Source organism: Dendrobates tinctorius, unplaced genomic scaffold (genome assembly GCF_039654945.1).
Source record: "Dendrobates tinctorius isolate UK_male_01 unplaced genomic scaffold, ASM3965494v1 ptg000273l, whole genome shotgun sequence".
Taxonomy (NCBI): Eukaryota; Metazoa; Chordata; class Amphibia; order Anura; family Dendrobatidae; genus Dendrobates; species Dendrobates tinctorius.
Window position 1 is genome coordinate 3,587,334 of NW_027361940.1, and position 20,129 is coordinate 3,607,462.

At 44.5% G+C, this 20,129-nt stretch overlaps 1 protein-coding gene across 1 annotated transcript; it reads right to left on the minus strand.

The window, feature by feature from the left end:
* Nucleotides 1-516: 516 nt before the first annotated feature.
* Nucleotides 517-9,424, minus strand: LOC141072457 (olfactory receptor 52K1-like). The gene is made up of 2 exons (XM_073559735.1): nt 8,513-9,424; nt 517-896 (listed from the first exon to the last, which is right to left on the minus strand). The coding sequence occupies exons 1-2, from the start codon at nt 9,422-9,424 to the stop codon at nt 597-599; spliced, it is 1,212 nt and encodes a 403-aa protein (XP_073415836.1). The 3' UTR covers nt 517-596.
* Between the last annotated feature and the right edge of the window lie 10,705 nt (nt 9,425-20,129).

The window sequence follows — 20,129 nt, forward strand, 5'->3', positions numbered from 1 at the left end:
TTTGAAGAGAGTGATGTCTCATCATGTAATTATAGGATGGTGACTCGATGAGGTCAGGGGTGAGGAGGAGAATGAAGACCCGAGAATCAGTATAGTTCGATAGGAAGGAGAAGCTCATTTGGGGTTAATAACAGAAACTATAGAAAGTCCCGGAGCTGCTGCTGATTTATTTGGTCTCAGGCCTGGACTTTTTCCAGAAATCAGGGGATCATGACCTTGCATGATGACGCCTATAAACACTGCATTTTCTGTGTTTCCTCTTTTGCCCTTAATGATGCACATTCTGTCCCATGTTCATTTACATGGGAAGCCATAAAAGCATTAAGAGCCAGGAAATCCCCCTGTTCGGGAATAATCTGAGATAAACATCTGCTATCATGGATGGAGACAAATAAAACCACAAAGAAAGGAAAAAGCCAAAACAAAACTCAAACCTCATTTATTGACAGGCCTTTGAAACAAATGACCCAGACCAGTCAGAAAGTAGGCTTTAGTCAGGCCATGAGGATGATGGAGGCCTTAGAATCATAGAATAGTAGAGTTGGAAGGGACCTCCTGGGCCATCTGGCCCAACCCCCTGCTCAAAGCAGGATTCGCTAAATCATCCCAGTCAGATGTCTGTCCAGCCTCTGTTTGAAGACTTCTATTGAAGGAGAACTCACCACCTCTCGTGGCCGCCTGTTCCACTCATTTATCACCCTCACTGTCAAGAAGTTTTTTCTATTATCTAATCTGTGTCTCCTCCCATTCAGTTTCATCCCATTGCTTCTAGTCTTTCCTTGTGCAAATGAGAATAAAGATGATCCTTCTACAATGTGACAGCCCTTGAGATATTTGTAGACAGCTATTAAGTCTCCTCTCAGTCTTCTCTTCTGCAAGCTAAACATTCCCAAAACCTGCAACCGTTCCTCATAGGACAGGGTTTGCAGACCGGTCACCATTCTGGTCGCTCTTCTCTGAACTTGCTCCAATTTGTTGATGTCTGACCAGAGAGGAGTAGAGGGAAATAATGACTTCACGTGATCTAGACTGTATGCTTCTGTTAATACATCCTAGAATTGCATTTGCCTTTTTTGCTGCTGCATCACACTGTTGACTCATATTCAGTCTGTGATCTATTAGTATACCCAAGTCTTTTTCACATGTGCTGTTGCTTAGCCCTATTCCTCCCATTCTATATATGCTTTTTTCATTTTTATTGCCCAGATGTAGTACTTTGCATTTTTCCCTGTTAAAAGCCATTCTGTTAGTTGCTGCCCACTTCTCCAGTTTATTTATATCTTTTTGAATCCTCTCTCTCTCTTCTCTAGTATTAGCTATCCCTCCTAGCTTTGTGTCATCAGCAAATTTAATCAGTTTACCCTCAATTCCTTCATGAGGAAAGTGGAGGCTTAAATCAGGATATGAGGATGGTGGAGGAGTCAGTCAGGACATGAGCATGGTGGATTCTTAAGTCAAAATATGAAAATAGTGGAGACCCTTGTCAGGACATGAGGATCACGGAGGCTTCAGTCAGAACATGAGGATGGTGGAAGATTCAGTGAGGACATGAATATTGTGGAGGCTTCAATCAGGACATGACAATATACAGTTGTGGCCAAAAGTATTGACACCCCTGCAATTTTGTCAGATAATACTCAGTTTCTTCCTGAAAATGATTGCAAACACAAATTCTTTGGTATTATTATCTTCATTTAATTTGTCTTAAATGAAAAAACACAAAAGAGAATGAAGCAAAAAGCAAAACATTGATCATTTCACACAAAACTCCAAAAATGGGCCAGTCAAAAGTATTGGCACCCTCAGCCTAATACTTGGTTGCACAACCTTTAGCCAAAATAACTGCGACCAACCGCTTCCGGTAACCATCAATGAGTTTCTTACAATGCTCTGCTGGAATTTTAGACCATTCTTCTTTGGCAAACTGCTCCAGGTCTCTGATATTAGAAGGGGGCCTTCTCCAAACTGCCATTTTTAGATCTCTCCACAGGTGTTCTATGGGATTCAGGTCTGGACTCATTGCTGGCCACCTTAGAAGTCTCCAGTGCTTTCTCTCAACCCATTTTCTAGTGCTATTTGAAGTGTGTTTTGGGTCATTGTCCTGCTGGAAGACCCATGACCTCTGAGGGAGACCCAGCTTTCTCACACTGGGCCCTACATTATGCTGCCACATTTGTTGGTAGTCTTCAGACTTCATAATGCCATGCACACGGTCAAGCAGTCCAGTGCCAGAGGCAGCAAAGCAACCCCAAAACATCAGGGAACCTCCGCCATGTTTGACTGTAGGGACCATGTTTTTTTCTTTGAATACCTCTTTTTTTCTCCTGTAAACTCTATGTTGATGCCTTTGCCCAAAAAGCTCTACTTTTGTCTCATCTGACCAGAGAACATTCTTCCAAAACGTTTTAGGCTTTTTCAGGTAAGTTTTGGCAAACTCCAGCCTGGCTTTTTTATGTCTCGGGGTAAGAAGTGGGGTCTTCCTGGGTCTCCTACCATACAGTCCCTTTTCATTCAGACGCCGACGGACAGTACGGGTTGACACTGTTGTACCCTCGGACTGCAGGGCAGCTTGAACTTGTTTGGATGTTACTCGAGGTTCTTTATCCAACATCCGCACAATCTTGTGTTGAAATCTCTTGTCAATTTTTCTTTTCCGTCCACATCTAGGGAGGTTAGCCACAGTGCCATGGGCTTTACACTTCTTGATGACACTGCGCATGGTAGACACAGGAACATTCAGGTCTTTGGAGATGGACTTGTAGCCTTGAGATTGCTCATTCTTCCTCACAATTTGGTTTCTCAAGTCCTCAGACAGTTCTTTGGTCTTCTTTCTTTTCTCCATGCTCAATGTGGTACACACAAGGACACAGGACAGAGGTTGAGTCAACTTTAATCCATGTCAACTGGCTGCAAGTGTGATTTAGTTATTGCCAACACCTGTTAGGTGCCACAGGTAAGTTACAGGGGCTGTTAATTACACAAATTAGAGAAGCATCACATGATTTTTCGAACAGTGCCAATACTTTTGTCCACCCTCTTTTTTATGTTTGGTGTGGAATTATATCCAATTTGGCTTTAGGACAATTCTTTTTATGTTTTTTCATTTAAGACAAATTAAATGAAGATAATAATACCAAAGAATTTGTGTTTGCAATCATTTTCAGGAAGAAACTGAGTATTATCTGACAAAATTGCAGGGGTGTCAATACTTTTGGCCACAACTGTAAAACTATGGAGAATATAAAAATTGAATAGGGTCTTATTGGTTGACAATTAGATATTATTAAACGTTAAGCTAACCTGGTTCACACAACATTGTTATAGAAAAGGAACTCTGCTTTTTCAGGTCCACGGATCCTCAGACCATAGACATGGGGATGGTGGAGACCTCAGTCAGGACATGAAGATGGTGGAGGCTTTAGTCAGGACATGAGGATGATGGAGACCTCAGTCAGGTTATGAGGATGGTGGAGGATTCAGTTAGGTTATGAGGATGGTGGATGCCTTAGTCAGGACATGAGGATGGTGGAGGATTCAGTAAGGACAAGATGATGGTGGATGCTTCAGTCAGGGCATGACGATGGTGTAGACCTCAGTCAGGACAAGAGGATGGTGGATGCCTCGGTAAGGACATTAGGATGGTGGAGACCTCAGTCAGGATATGAGAATGATGGATGCCTCAGTCAAGATATGAGGATGGTGAAGGATTCAGTCATGACAAGAGGATGGGGGTTTCTTCAGTCAGGACATGAGGATTGTGGAGGCTTCAATCAGGATATGAGGGTGGCGGAGCTTCAGTCAGGATATGAGGACGATGAAGACCTCAGTCAGGATATGAGGATAATGGATGCCTCAGTCAAGACATTAGGATGGTGGAGGCCTCAGTCAGGACATGTGGTTGGTGGGGGCTTCAGTCAGGACATGATGATTGTGGAGGCTTCAATCAGGATATGAGGGTGGTGGAGCCTCAGTCAGGACATGAGGAAACTGAAGACCTCAGTCAGGATATTAGGATGATGGATGCCTCAGTCAAGACATTAGGATGGTGGAGGCCTCAGTCAGGACTTATGGATGGTGGGCGCTTCAACTGGAACATTGGTATGAGGCTCCTGGAAGCCGCAGCGGAATCATTGATATTTGTGTGGAGGAGGAAAGTTATGGGGATATAACTGATGGTGGTGAAGGTCTCAAGCCGGACATTGATATTAGGGTGGTGGAGTCTTCAACTGAGATATTGATATGGAGGCAGTGGAGGGTTAATGTACGACTTTAGTAGAAGAAACTATAGTGACACAATGATGTGAGGTGGCGACCTCAGCACAGATATTGGTATGTGTCTGGTGTAGGCTTAAATTGGATATTGGTAGATGTCCCTGACCTAACATCCATGCACTTAATAGTCCTCTGTGTCTGTACTGTACACACATTGGATGGTGAGCGTTTCATGCAGTGCTATGTGCAGACCCTATTTAGTATACTATGGCTGGACCGTACTACTCTCAGTATCTGTTGAGTTATTTGTTATCCTATAATGTCTTTATTGTCTGTACAAGTATTGTCTGTAATGTAAGGTGCTGCCTAATATAATGACGCTATAGAAATAAAAATTATTGAATGGTGTGAGTCACCTCTGCTCTTTAGCTGGCACTGTCTAATCATGGAGGAGATGAGACCTGGAGATCAGTTTGCTGAAAGGTCGTCTTTAATTTCGCTCCCTCTCTCCTTTGCAAATGCAATGTACGTAACACTAAAATACTATGTCACTATTAGAGATGAGCGAATTTTTTCGGGAAAATGATCGCCAAACATAAATTCGGCACGAATATTGCACATATGGCACGTGATCGGAAGTCAGAGTTTAAAAATAGTTTGGAGCATCTAGTGTGTTGTAGATGCCTGATCCATAGACCACAAAAAATTCTTCTGTTATTAACGTCATACAGTAAGGGACCTACCTTTAAAAAGAGTTTGTAGCATCTAGTGTGTCATAGAGGCCTGATCCTTGGGGCAAAGAAAAAAATCTTTTTTTCTGTGATTAACAAGATACAGCACACCATATTTCAACTTTGAATTTACTGTCGCTGAAATTCAGCTGTTTGCAGAGGTGGTGCAGAGTTTATGATCTAATTTTTGGTTGTTAATACCTGGCTCTTACCACACTATCTGAGCAACATGACTGGGAAAAAGTGAGGCCATGGTGGAAGGGGAATTAGGCTTGGTGTTCAAGGTGTATGTGGGGTAGGCAATGTTTGTGAAAGCACTAGTGAAGCAACGTCACGTCCTATCCAAAGACAACTTCTGTTACTGGAGAGTCTACACCACTACCTATCTTTGGCAGCCGCACAGCGGTACGCCTTGTCGATGATGCCCAGAAAGAGCATGTACTCGAGTGGATGGCAATCGCAGATTCAAGTGGTCTCTCCTCCTCCACCTCAACCTCACACTCAGTACAATCTACAGACGTGGCACCCAAATTCCTATTGCTTCCCCCATGTTCCAACTATTCAAATGTTCAACTGACTGCATGGAACCAGAGATGGGTGAGTCTAAAGATCTGTTCACATATTATATGCCATGTTCATCAGAAGTGAACTCAAAAGCTTTGCAGAGTCAAGATGAGGAAATCTGCACCGATGCCAAAAAATTTTTAAGCGTGGATCCGGGGCAGGAAGCAGTACAGACCAAACAGCATCCTGACCCTCATGATCAGGTGTTAACCCCTGGGGGGAGGTGATCCTGATGAGACTCAGATATCTGAGGCTCACGAGGACTGTACTGTGCTGTCAGGGCAAGAAGAGGAGGAGAGTGACTCCAATGGCGCGGAATGTGATAACACAGAGGATGATGATGAGGTGTTAGATCCCAGTTGGCATGAACATAGAGGCACACAGCTGAGTAGGTAATCTGAGGAGGAAGACGAGGAGGTTATGTTGCGCCATTCGTAGCAGACACCTAGTGATGCAGCCAAGATGAGCGATGCATCCTCAGCCACAACTCTGCCTCTGACCAGGAGCGTCCATGGGTCTGCAGCTCGCAGGGGTAGCAAGGGTTGTCTAGCCTGGGCCTTTTTTGACACTGCAAAGGATGAGCCAACTCACGTAATCTGCCAACTTTTGAAAAAAAGCTGAGTCGAGGTAAAAAGTGCAATAATTTGACTACTACATGTATGAACCTTCACATGCGCAATCAACATGCTTTAGTGTGGGAATCCCACTGTGCAAAAATGCGGACCAGCGGACATCAACCACTATTAGCCGTCCCATCAATCGCATCTGCTGCTTCTTCCTCTTTGTCTGTTACCGTGCCAACTATTGAGATGCAGGTCTTTGACCATAGAACCTCGGATTCTTTACCCGATTGAGTCACACTGACTGAGAGGCCGCCTCCAACTGTAATGGAAGCGGACATGCCTGCTATTTTTGACTGATCTCAGAGAACGATCACATCACGTTTCTCAATCCACAGTAACATCTCTGCCCGCACCTCTCTCACGGTCCAGCAGTTTGTCCAGTTCACCGTACTCCACCCTCTCTCAGCACTGTAGCCAGCTCATGGTTCCGCAGTTGTGTTCACGGAAAAGATTGTTTCCTCCTACGCATGACAAAGCTAAGAGGTTTAACTCCACCATTTCTAATTTGTTGGTCTCGGAAATGCCTTTACGCCTGGTGGATACCGATGGTTTCTGAAAGCTATGGCCGTTGCAGTCCCCCAGTACCAATTACCCAGTCCAATTATTTTTCTAAGAAAGCTGTGCCAGCGCTACACCAGCATGTAGCAGACAACAGCACAATTTCCTTGACAAAATCTATGTCTGCCAGGGTGTATTTCTCCATAGACACTTGGATGAGTAAGCATGGCCAACGGTGTTACATCTCACTAACTGGGCACTGGGTGACTCTGGTGACTGTGAGGACAGGGGCTGCTCCACAAGTCTTGGAATCTCCAAGGCTTGCAGGACAAACCTCTACATTTAACACTTCCTCCACTGCTTCTGCCTCCTCTTTCTCCTCTATGGCCTCCACCTGCGCCCTCAACATCTGCCTTCACGAGACGCGTTCCAACAGTGCATAGCGAACCCCTATCACCTCCGTACTGGGCAGCCAGGGCTCACCACAATCAAGCAGTCTTAAAATTCATATGCCTCAAAGATTGCAGTCATACAGAGTTGTGATCAGCTTTCCAGGCTGAATTTGATCCTGTTGGTCCCTATTCTACTATTTCTACTATGGTGAAATTGATGCCACTTTGGTGGTGTCTGCAAATAATTTTTGGAAAAGTGACACTTCTTGATAGTTGCAGGTCATTAGAGGGAAACCCACCTGACCAAACCTGACATCTTTACCCTGCTCTAAACCCTTCAGCAGTCTGGAAAATGGCTGGCACATGGATATTTATTTTTCTAACGAATCCACACAAATTGATTCTCAAAGACAGTTCTCAGCAGATCATTATGCTTTTATCTATGAGGATGTACTGACTTCTAGGATAGGTATGTACTTACTTTCAGGACAGGGGTGTGCTAATTTTTAGTGCAGGGGTATTTTCAGGGTCTGGACTTTCAGGGTTTGAGTGAGTTGACTTGAATAATTTAGTTATACCATCACATGATTTATCAAAGAGATTCACTCCAGAATTTTGGCCTTATCGCTTTGATGAATTAGGGCCAAAGTCAATGAGGCAACTCACACACTACAGCGCTTTATCCTCACAGCCCTTGTCCCATCCCACCACAGGTTTACATCTCACTAGGCATGTCTCACAGGAGCCACGGAGGCAACCAATTCAGCACTAGCATGTCCCTCTTCTTCTCTAGCAACCCAATGGTCTAATTACAGCTTCTCCTTCTTTGGGAGCTCCTTCTACTTCCATGTACAGTGGTTCTCTTCTCTCGACTGTTACAGGGGACCCCTGCTTGCCCATGTGGCTTCAGCCACACACTGGCGCTAGCTTCTTGTCAACTGGGATTGTTTTATTATAACTGAGACATCTATAGATCACTGCTGATGACAAGATAAACCAATTTATTGAGGTTTCTCCCTCTCCTCATATTCCCACCACCCCCTCGGAGACCTGTTTGATTGAATCTCCACCTAGAGACAATGGCAGACAATATCAGACACAATGTTTTTCGTCTATTAGTGATTGCTCACCTAGACTGTAATGTTTATTCATGAAAATGTGATTTACTGGGCACCGATGAAACTGAAGTAGAAGGAGAATCTGGCTACTTCCTCACTGATATCTCATTAATAAGGAAGAAAGTAGCTAGAACCTTCTCTTTTTCATCTTTCAAGAGAAATACATATTTCAAGTTGGGAAAATAACATTGTTAAATTCATAGACCCTGAAAAGACCAGAAGGGATTTTAGTAAGTTACTTGTAATTGATACTGTTGGCATCACTTTGTGAGATTACGTCTGCTATTCCGGTAGGACTGCGGAATACGTTGAGTGTTCATATCGGAGCAGACATTGGTAGAACATATAAAGTGAATGCTGAAGACAGATTTCACTCTGTTCCTTATCTGCTTGGTCTTTACTCCATACACAATGGGGTTAATGAGAGGTGGTAACATCAGATACACGTTGGCCAGTAATATGTGAATGTGAATAGAGACTTGCTTTCCAAACCTGTGGACAACAGAAGACAGAACTACTGGTATGTAGAATGAAAGGATGGCACAGATATGGGAGGCACATGTACCCAAAGCCTTCATCCTGGCTTCCCTAGAGGCCAGCCGAAATACGGCCCTAAGAATCAGGACGTAAGAGCAGATGATGAAGATCAGATCTAATGCTACAATGAAAAGAGCCACCACGAGGCCATAGATGTTGTTAAAGGTGGTATCGGCGCAGGCTATTTTCACCACGGCCATGTGCTCACAGTAAGAGTGGTGGATGACATTGGATGAGCAGAATGGAAGCCTTTTTATGAGGAAAGGTAATGGTATCATCAGTGCCACCGCTCTACTGATGGCCAATATGCCGATTTGTATTATAAGCCATTTTGTTAGCATTGAGGTGTATCTTAGAGGGTTACAGATGGCAACGTATCTATCAAAAGCCATGGCCAGGAGTAGAGCCGACTCCATAATGGCAAAGGAATGGAGGAAGAACAGCTGGGTTAGGCAAGCCTCGGAATAAATCTCCTGAGAGTTCAACCATAGGATCCCCAACATCTTGGGTGTGGTGGAATTAGACAAAGCCAAGTCAATGGATGACAACATGCAGAGAAAAAAGTACATAGGCTCATGGAGGCTCCGGTCTACCCTGATGATGAAGAGCAGAGTGAGGTTTCCAATGACTGATGTGACATAAACCACGGTGAAGATGAGCGCGAGGTAGAGGTAGACATGTTCAAGGCCAGGGATCCCCAGGAGGACAAAATGTACAGGAAGTAAGCTGGAGGAATTCTGCAGAGACATGGCGTCTTATCTTATTCATGGAAAGTCTCTAGGAAGAAACATAAGACATCACAAAGACTTGGAAAAGATAAAAACTTATGTCTTACAGATGTCCACTCTTTAGTTGTGTTAGGGTCCCGTTACACTAAACGACGCACCAGCGATCCCGACAACGATACGACCTGGTCAGGATCGCTGGTGCGACGCTACATGATCGCTGGTGAGCTCTCAAACAGACAGACTCACCAGCGATCAGGACAGCGGTAACTAAGCATGCGGCGCTTAGTTACCTGCTGTTTACCTTGGATACCAGCTCCCAGCGCGAGCACGCTGGTATCCAGGGTACACAGCGGGTAACTAAGGGACGTGTGCGCTTAGTTACCTGCCATTTACACTGGATACCAGTTCCTAGCGTCTGCTTACAGCGCTGGGGGCTTGCTGATCGTTGGTCTCCCGCTGCCACACGCATCGATGCATGCTGGCCAGCGGGAGTGCAACGACCAAAAAATGGCACAGGACATTCCTGCATGATCAGCGATACCTGACGGGGGGGGGGGGTCGGTCGCTGATGCTTGCCACATACAGCGAGATCGCTGGCAAGATCGCTGATGCATCACAAAATTGGTGACGCATGAGCGATCTCATTAGCAATCTCGCTTAGTGTTAAGTACCCCTTGCTCGTGGTCTTTTTCATGGCTTGGGAGACATTTCTTACCTTCTGATGGGGCATACATAGAAATCATGAGCGTACAGTAGGTATAGAAAGTATTCAGACCCCCTTTAAATTTTTCTCTCTTTGTTTTTCATTGCAGCCATTTGATAAATTCAAAAAAGTTTGTTCTGCCCATTCATGAGCAGCAAGCTAAAATTCATAGCGTAGTACCAGTTACAGCCTTTAGAGGTCATTAGTTACTCATGTATCTTGTTTCTGTGTACAAGAGAGAATTTCTCCTTTAGGGAATAGTGTGTTCTGCACAGAACCGCCCCCTTAGTTTTCTGGGTAGAAACAGATATGTAGACATCTTTCCCGGGCTTTTCTTAGTGATACACTACTGTCCTGGCTCTCTCTCTTCACTTCAATTTCTCCTCCTGACCAGTGGATTCCGGGGAGACTCTAATGCATCTTAGACAGCCTCTGTGTAGTCTCTGTATCTCTTAGTTTAGTTAATGCTTTTACACAGCTTACAGATAGGTTGCATTTCTGTACAGAGCAGGATAGTGTTGCAGCATGTACTTTGCCATAGCTGTGTTGTAATGTTACTGTGCAACCTCTGTTATGTTAGTTTCTTATGTAATTGTGCTCTGTATCATGCTGTTGTCTCTGTTATCTGCCAGTACACTGTTTATTTCTTTTGTATTTTTTATCATAATCTCATCCACCATTGTTGTTCACTGCTACCAAGTTCACATCATCATCTCAGTAAATATAGACTTAAGAATCCATACAGTCTTTTTACTGGGAAGTGGATGAAGGGTTTAGCCATATGCTGGAATCTACACAGCATCATACGTGGAGGAAGAACAAAGTTCATTTTTCCTCATTAATGTACACTCTTGACTGAAAAAACAGAAATGTAGAAATTTTTGCAAATTATTAAAAAAAAATCTGAAATCTCCCATGGTCTTAAGTATTCAGCCCCTTTGCTCAGTATTGAGTAGACACACCTTTAGAGCTAGGACAGCCATGAGTCTTCTTGGGAATGATGCCACAAGATTTCACCCCTGGATTTGAGGATCGTTGGCCATTCTTCCTTGCAGATCCTCTCCAGTTCCGTCAGGTTGGATGGTGAACATTGGTGGACAGCCATTTTCAGGTCTCTCCAGAGACGCTCAATTGGGTTTAGGTCAGGGCTCTTGCTGGGCCAGTCAAGAATGGTCACAGAGTTATTCTGAAGCCACTCCTTTGTTATTTTAGCTGTGTGGTTAGGGTCATTGTCTTGTTGGAAGGTGAATCTTCGGCCAAGTCTGAGGTCCAGAGCACTCTGGAAGAGGTTTTCATCCAGGATATCTCTGTACTTGGCCGCATTCATGTTTCCTTCAATGGCAACCAGTTGTCCTGTCCCTGCAGCTGAAAAACACCCCCATAGCATGATGCTGCTACCACCATGTTTCACTGTTGGGATTGTATTGGGCAGGTGATGTACAGTGCCTGCCACACATACCACTTAGAATTGTCACCAGAAAGTTCTATCTTCGTGTCATCAGACCAGAGAATCTTATTTCTAATAGTCTGGGAGTCCTTCATGTGGTTTTCAGCAAACTCTATTCAGGCTTTTATATGTCTGGCACTGAGGAGAGGCTTCCGTCAGGCCACTCTGCCATAAAGGCCCGACTGGTGGAGGGCTGCAGTGATAGTTGACTTTGTGGAACTTTCTCCCATCTCCCTACTGCATCTGTGGAGCTCAGCCACAGTGATCTTGGGTTTCTTCTTTACCTCTCTCACCAAGGCTCTTCTCCCATGATTGCTCAGTTTGGCTGGACGGCCAGGTCTAGGAAGACTTCTGGTGGTCCCAAGCTTCTTCCATTTAAGGATTATGGAGGCCACAATTCTGTCTCTGAGCTCCTTGGATGGTTCCTTTGATCTCATGATTCTCATTTGGTGTGACATGCACTGTGAGCTGTGAGGTCTTATATAGACAGTTGTGCGCCTTTACCAATCAAGTCCTATCAGTGTAATTACACACAGCTGGACTCCAATGAAGGAGTAGAACCATCTCAAGGAGGATCACAAGGAAATGGACAGCATGTGACTTACATATGAGTGTCTGAGCAAAGGGTCTGAATACCTATGACCATGGGAGATTTCAGTTTTTCTTTTCTAATAAATTTGCAAAAATTTATACATTTCTGTTTTTTTGTCAGTCAAGATGGGGTGCAGAGTGTACATTAATGTGAAAAAATGAACTTTTTTGAATTTACCAAATGGCTGCAATGAAACAAAGAGTGCAGGCCACAATGGTTAAACTCTTCAATATTGTGCTAAGTGCCGGCTACTTCCCTCGTACCTGGAACCAAGGCCTCATCACACCCATCCACAAGAATGGGGACAGGTATGACCCAGCCAACTACAGAGGAATATGTGTCAGCAGCAACCTGGGAAAACTGTTCAACAGCATCCTGAACAAGAGGATCCTCAGTTTCCTCACCGAGCACAACGTCCTCAGCAAGAGCCAAGCAGGGTTCATGCCAAACCACCGCACCACTGACCACATCTACACCCTGCACAGCCTCATTCAGAGCCACGTCCACAATACAAAGAACGGGAAGATATACGCCTGTTTCGTGGACTTTAAAAAGGCCTTTGATTTGGTGTGGCACCCAGGCTTATTCCTGAAAATGCTAGAGAGCGGAATACGAGGAAAGACACTCTTCAACATTTCCATCAGCGAGCTGGCTACCACTATGGAATCTTCCACAGCACCAGGTCTCACCCACCACGACGCGCAGGTGAAATTCCTGCTGTACGCAGATGACCTGCTGCTTCTGTCACCAACTGAGAAAGGCCTCCAAGAAAACATGAAAATCTTAGAGAAATTCAGCGCCACCTGGGCACTCCGGTCAACGTAAAGAAAACCAACATCATGGTGTTCCAGAAGAGAAAGAGAAAATCAGACCAGCACCCTTCATTTATCCTCAACAACTGCGCCCTTACAGGAACGGACAAATATACCTACCTGGGCCTAGAGATTCACGGTCAGGGAGCTTCAAACAAGCCATAGAGACCCTGAAAGACAAGGCCTGCAAAAGCTTCTATGGCATCCGAAGGAAACTCTACCATCTGAATCCACCAGTGAGGGTCTGGTTAAAAATCTTCGACTCTATCATCACCCCAATCCTCCTGTATGGCAGCGAAGTCTGGGGTCCTCACACCTACCCAGACTGGTCAAGGTGGGATTCCAGCCCAACAGAAATATTCCACCTGAAATTCTGCAAGCACCTTCTCCAAGTCCATCGGAGCACCTCCAACAGTGCTTGCTGGGCCGAGCTGGGCAGATTCCCTCTACACCTAACGGTTCTAAAGAGGGCACTGTCATTCCGGGCTCACCTACAAAGGAACAATCCAAGCTCCCATCACCATAAAGCCCTGACACATGTAGGGGAAACAGAAAAACCAGGACCCTCGGAACAGCTCACCCAAACCCAACCTGACCAGAACACCAATCACAACAACCTGACAAAAGCCGGAATCAGGAAGATGGTAGACGAAGGCCAGGAGAGGTACGTAAGTGACTGGAAGAACGACATCATCAGCTCACAGAAACTGACCATGTACCAGAGTCTACAGAGAGACTACAGACTGGCCCCATACCTGGAGAAACTCCCGGACCCCAAAGACCGCAAGATCCTGAGCCGGTATAGACTCAGTGCCCACAGTCTGGCCATCGAATCCGGCCGACACAGGCAGAGCTACAAGCCCAGGGAGGAAAGACTATGCCAACACTGACCAGGAGGCCCTGGAGGATGAGACCCACTTCCTGCTACACTGCCCCAAATACTCAGCAGTGAGGGACACTCACTTCAGGAGACTCTCACATCTCTTCCCGGATTTCACCACCATGAAGGAGGAAGAGAAAACATACATCCTGCTGGGGAAGAAGAGAGAGCAGTGGAGATAGCAGCGCAATATGTGAGCGAATGCCATAGACTGCGAGAAAGAGAACTATGATATGCCATGGACTTCTATGGCCCCCACCCTGGATATGCCCCAATCCCCCATCCACCTTCCCTATGCCATGGACTTCTATAGCCTCATCCTGGATCTGCCCCATCCACCTTTCCTACAGCCCCTTCCCAACATCCTACAGTCCCTATCCCTATCCCCTTCTGTACACCTGCTTTGGCAAAACTAATGTGTATTTAGTCCTGCCAATAAAGCTTCTTTGAATCTTGAATCTTGAATCTTTGAGTGAAAAATTTAAAGGGGTCTGAATACTTTCCGTACCCACTGTATATCTCACAACTTTGCAGCCTTTACAGAGTAATTTTCCGCAGACTGAAGCCCTAGATTCCTCTTATGTTGCACCCATAAAGTTTGATGCCAACAGCTGTGCCCCACAAACACTATATAATACGCGGAAGGTGAATTGCTCCACATGCACACTTTTGTGACATTACTGTTCTCCTCTTCAACTCCCTCCGAAAAGTATGATGACCCCAACACAGTATGATCCCCATTCAATATAATGGGACTATGCACAGTATAATGGCCCCACACCTCACCCCACTGTGATGAAGGCAGTGTGCTGAAAAGCATGTTGGGGAGGACGCCATCCAGGAGTCTGAGATCTGCACTGCTATTGTAAGTTACACTCCACTTTGGGACTCATTTCTTCACACTTTCACACGGTCTCTTTTCTCCTCCACAATACACTTGCATAATGTTTGGCGCCCTGACATTTCAGATGGTTTATACATTTTAGCAACCATGGATTTATGGTGACACCTACTGGTGTTATGCTGCACTAGCACTTTACTGACTCACAAACACTTTGCACAATTTTGTTACATATTGTTATATATACTATATGTCCTGTGGTTTGCATATTCTTTTCTGTATTTATATCTTTTTTATATTTACATCAATGCAGTAGTTATACTAACAGATGTATCAACCGACTTGTTACAATTGGCACTTTAACATCTAGCCCCCATTATACTGAGTGTGTGTCCTTGTTTTTAGCTAATTTTATCCTACTTTTTTATTGCTTTTTCTGCTATTTTTACCTCATTATATATAATTAAATAAACTAATATTATTTTTTCACCCCAATACCTTGGATTATATGATCGGCTTTTTTCTTTTCGTTTGTTACCTCACCACACTGTAAAAGGCCCCCATTAGCCCTCCAAACAGTCCAATGTCCCCCCCACAGCCATCCATACAGTATGATGGATCTGCACACTGTATAACAGCATGCATACAGTATGGTGGCCCACACATAGCATTCCATAAGCTAAGAAGGCTCCCACATAGCCCTCCTATTGTTATTATAGCTCCCACATAGCATTCCAAATATTATAATGCCACCCACATAGCTCTCCAAATATTATAATGCCACCCACATAGCTCTCCAAATATTATAATGCCACCCACATAGCTCTCCTATTGTTATAATGCCACCCACATAGCTCTCCAAATATTATAATGCCACCCACATAGCTCTCCAAATATTATAATGCCACCCACATAGCTCTCCTATTGTTATAATGCCACCCACATAGCTCTCCAAATATTATAATGCCACCCACATAGCTCTCCTATTGTTATAATGCCACCCACATAGCTCTCCAAATAATAGCCCCCAAATAGCCTTCCAAATATAATAATAGCCCAATGTAGTATATTGGACTCCATAATCCTCCATATAGTATACTTCACTTCCCACATTGGCACAAATGACAAAGTTAGAGGTAGGTGGAAGGTCCTTAACCCCTTCCTGACATGAGACGTACTATCCCGTCCATGGGACCCGGGCCCCTATGCCCATGGACGGGATAGTACGTCTACCGCGATCAGCGGCGCCCACGTGGTGAGCGCCGCTGATCACAGCCGGGTGTCAGCTGATTATCACAGCTGACACCCGGCACAATGTGTCAGGGGCGGTCACGGACCGCCCCCGACACGTTAACCCCTTGCACACCGCGATCAAACATGATCGCGGTGTACCGGGGGTTAAAGGGAAGCATCGGCAGGGAGGGGGCTCCGTGCTTCCCTGAGCCCCCCACGGCAGCGCAATGTGCAGCGCTGCTGTGGGGGGCTCCTTCCCTGCAGGCCCCCGAATCCAAGATGGTGACAGGGGCCTGCAGGAAGCTGGCTTCCTCAGTGCCTGCAAAGCGCAGGCATGAGGAAGCCTTGTGCACTGCCTGTGACAGATTGCTGATCTGTCACAGTGATCTGTGATGTGACAGATCAGCGATCTGTCACAGGACAGTGATGTCCCACCTGGGACTATGTAATAAAGTAAAAAAAATTAAAAAAAGTGTAAAAATAATTTTAAAAAAATCGCCAAATTAATTAGTAAAAAAAAAAAAATATTCCCCAATAAATTCATTTTTTGAAAATAAAAAAACCCCAAAACAATAAAAGTACACATATTAGGCATCGCCGCATCCGTAACGACCCGCCCTATAAAACTGTCCCATTAGTTAACCCCTTTAGCAAACCCCTTAAAAAATAAAAATAAAAAACAAAGCAAAAAATAATGATTTATTATCATACCGCCAAACAAAAAGTGCAATAACGCGCGATCAAAAAGACGCATATAAATATCCATGGTACCGCTGAAAACGTCATCTTGTCCCGCAAAAAACAAGCCGCCACACAGCATCATCAGCGAAAAAATAAAAAAGTTATAGCTCGCAGAATAAAGTGATGCAAAAATAATTATTTTTTATATAAAATACTTTTCATTGCATAAAACCGACAAAACATAAAAAAAGACCTAAATGAGGTATCGCTGTAACCGTACTGACCCGAAGAATAAAACCGCTTTATCAATTTTAGCGCACACGGAACGGTGTAAACGCACCCCCCCCAAAAGAAATTCATGAAACGCTGGTTTTTGTTCATTCTGCGTCCCAAAAATCGGAATAAAAAGCGATCAAAAAATGTCACGTGCCCGAAAATGGTACCAATAAAAACGTCAACTCGTCCCGCAAAAAATAAGACCTCACATGACTCAGTGGGTCAAAATACGGAAAAATTACAGCTCACAATATGTGGTGATGCAAAAACTATTTTTACAATAAAAAGTGTCTTTTAGCGTGCGACAGCCGCCAAACATAAAAACCGCCATAAATAGTAAATCAAACCCCCCGTTATCATCCCCTTAGTTACGGAAAAATAATAAAATAAAAAAAATGTATTTATTTCCATTTTTCCATTAGGGTTAGGGTTAGGGCTAGGGTTAGGGCTAGGGTTAGGGTTAGGGCTAGGGCTAGGGTTAGGGCTAGGGTTAGGGCTTGGTTAGGGCTAGGGTTAGGGCTGAGATTAGGGTTAGGGGTATGTTGGGGTTCGGGTTGGAGTTAGAATTGGGGGTTTCCACTGTTTTGGCACATCAGGGGCTCTCCAAATGCAACATTGCGTCTGATCTCAATTCCAGCCAATTCTGAGTTGAAAATGTCATATGGTGCTCCTTCCCTTCCAAGCTCTTCCATGCGCCCAAACAGTGTTTTACCCCCACATGTAGGGTATCAGCCTACTCAGGACAAATTGCAAAACAATTTTTGGGGTCCAATTTCTCCTGTTACCCTTAGGAAAATAAAAAATTGGGGGCAAAAATATCATTTTTGTGGAAAAAAATGATTTTTTTATTTTCACGTCCGAGCGTTATAAACTTCTGTGAAGCACTTGGGGGTTCAAAGTGCTCACCATACATCTAGATAAGTTCCGTGGGGGGTCTAGTGTCCATAATGGGGTCACTTGTGGGGAGTTTCAATAGTTTAGGTACATCAGGGGCTCTCCAAACGCACATGACACCCGCAGACCATTCCATCAAAGTCTGCATTCCAAAACGTCACTGCTTCCCTTCCGAGCCCCGACGTGTGTCCATACAGTAGTTTTCTCCCACATATGGGGTGTCAGCGTACTCATGACAAATTGGACAACAACTTTTGCGGTCCAATTTCTCCTGTTACCCTTGGGAAAATGAAAAAATTGAGGACTAATTGATCATGTTTGTGGAAAAAATACGATTTTTTTATTTTCATGCCCGGGCATTATAAACTTCTGTGAAGCCCTTGGGGGTTCAAAGTGCTCACCACACATCTAGATAAGTTCCTTAGGGGTTCTCGTTTCCAAAATGGGGTCATTTGTGGGTGTTTCCACTGTTTAGGTACATTAGGGGCTCTCCAAAGGCAACATGACACCCGCAGACCATTCCATCAATGTCTGCATTCCAAAACGTCACTACTTCCCTTCCGATCCCCGACGTGTGCCCATACAGTAGTTTTCTCCCACATATGGGGTATCAGCATACTCTGGACAAATTGGACAACAACTTTTGGGGTCCAATTTCTCCTGTTACCCTTGGGAAAATAAAAAAAATGGTGACTAAAAGATCATGTTTGTGGAAAAAATACGAATTGTTTATTTTCACGCCCGGGCGTTATAAACTTCTGTGAAGCACTGGGGGGTTCAAAGTGCTCACCACACATCTAGATAAGTTCCTTGGGGGGTCTAGTTTACAAAATGGTGTCATTTTTGGGGGTTTCTACTGTTTTGGTACATCAGAGGTTTTCCAATCGCGACATGGTGTCCGATCTCAATTCCGGCCAAAAACGTCAAATGGCGCTGCTTCCCTTCCGAGCTCTGCCATGCGCCCAAATAGTGGTTTACCCCCACATGTGGGGTATCAGCGTACTCAGGACAAATTGCACAATAACTTTTAGGGTGCTGTTACCCTTGGAAAAATAAGAATTGAGGGTGAAAAGATCATTTTTGTGGAAAAAATATGATTTTTTAATTATACGGCTTTATGTTATAAACTTCTGTGAAGCCCTTGGGGGTTCAAAGTTCTCACCACACATCTAGATAAGTTCCTTAGGGGGTCTAGTTTCCAAAATGGGGTCATTTGTGGGGGGTTTCCACTGTTTTGGTACATCAGGGGTTTTCCAATCGCGACATGGTGTCTGATCTCAATTCCAGCCAAAAACGTCAAATGGCGCTGCTTCCCTTCCGAGCTCTGCCATGCGCCCAAATAGTGGTTTACCCCCACATGTGGGGTATCAGCATACTCAGGACAAATTCCTAACAAAAAAAAATTTTGGTTCCAAAATTGTGCTGATATAAAGTAAACATGTGGGAAATGTTAGTTATCAAGTTTTTTGTGTGCCGTATCTCTGTGATTTAAGGGCATAAAAATTCAAAGTTGGAAAATTGCGAAATTTTCAAAAATTTTGCCAAATTTCTGTTTTTTTCACAAATAAACGCAAGTTATTTGAATGAAATTTTACCACTAACATGAAGTCAATATGTCATGAGAAAACAATGTCAGAATCACCGGGATCCATGGAAGCGTTCCAGAGTTATGACCTCATAAAGGTACAGTGGTCAGAATTGTAAAAATTGGCCCGGTCGTGAACGTGCAAACCACCCTTGGGGGTGAAGGGGTTAAAGATGATTTCAGGGAATTAGGCCGCAAGCTTAAAGCAAGGACCTCCAAGGTGGTATTTTCGGAAATACTTCCTGTACCACGTGCCACACCAGAGAGGCAACGGGAGATTAGGGAGGTCAATAAGTGGCTCAGGAATTGGTGTAGGAAGGAGGGGTTTGGGTTCCTGCAGAACTGGGCCGACTTCTCAGTTGGCTACAGGTTCTACGCTAGGGACGGGCTGCACCTCAATGGGGAGGGAGCAGCTGTGCTGGGGGAGAAAATGGCTAGAAGGTTGGAGGAGTGTTTAACCTAGGGACGGGGGGGGGGTATTCCTTTTATAGGAGGGGAAGACAGTGCAGATAGAGACCTGGGCACAAATAATGACATTGGGGGTGGGGGTGGCATGGGGGGTGGGGTTAGAACAGTTAATAATTTAAGAAAGAATAGAGGTACAGAGAGATACATAAAGTGCATGTATACTAATGCCAGAAGCCTCGCCAACAAGATGGAGGAATTGGAGTTAATGTTGTTGGAGCATAATTCTGCCATGGTGAGGATATCGGAGACATGGCCGGACGAGAGCCGTGACCGGGGGATAATTTACAGGGCTATAGTCTGTTCAGAAATGACCG

Excerpts from the sequence above, each read along its gene's own strand:
- LOC141072457 (XM_073559735.1), bottom strand. The coding sequence starts at position 9,424 with ATGTCTCTGCAGAATTCCTCCAGCTTACTTCCTGTACATTTTGTCCTC. Across the intron at positions 897-8,512 it reads CCAAGCAGATAAGGAACAGA|GTTTTGGGAATGTTTAGCTT; the intron begins GTGAAATCTGTC and ends GAACGGTTGCAG.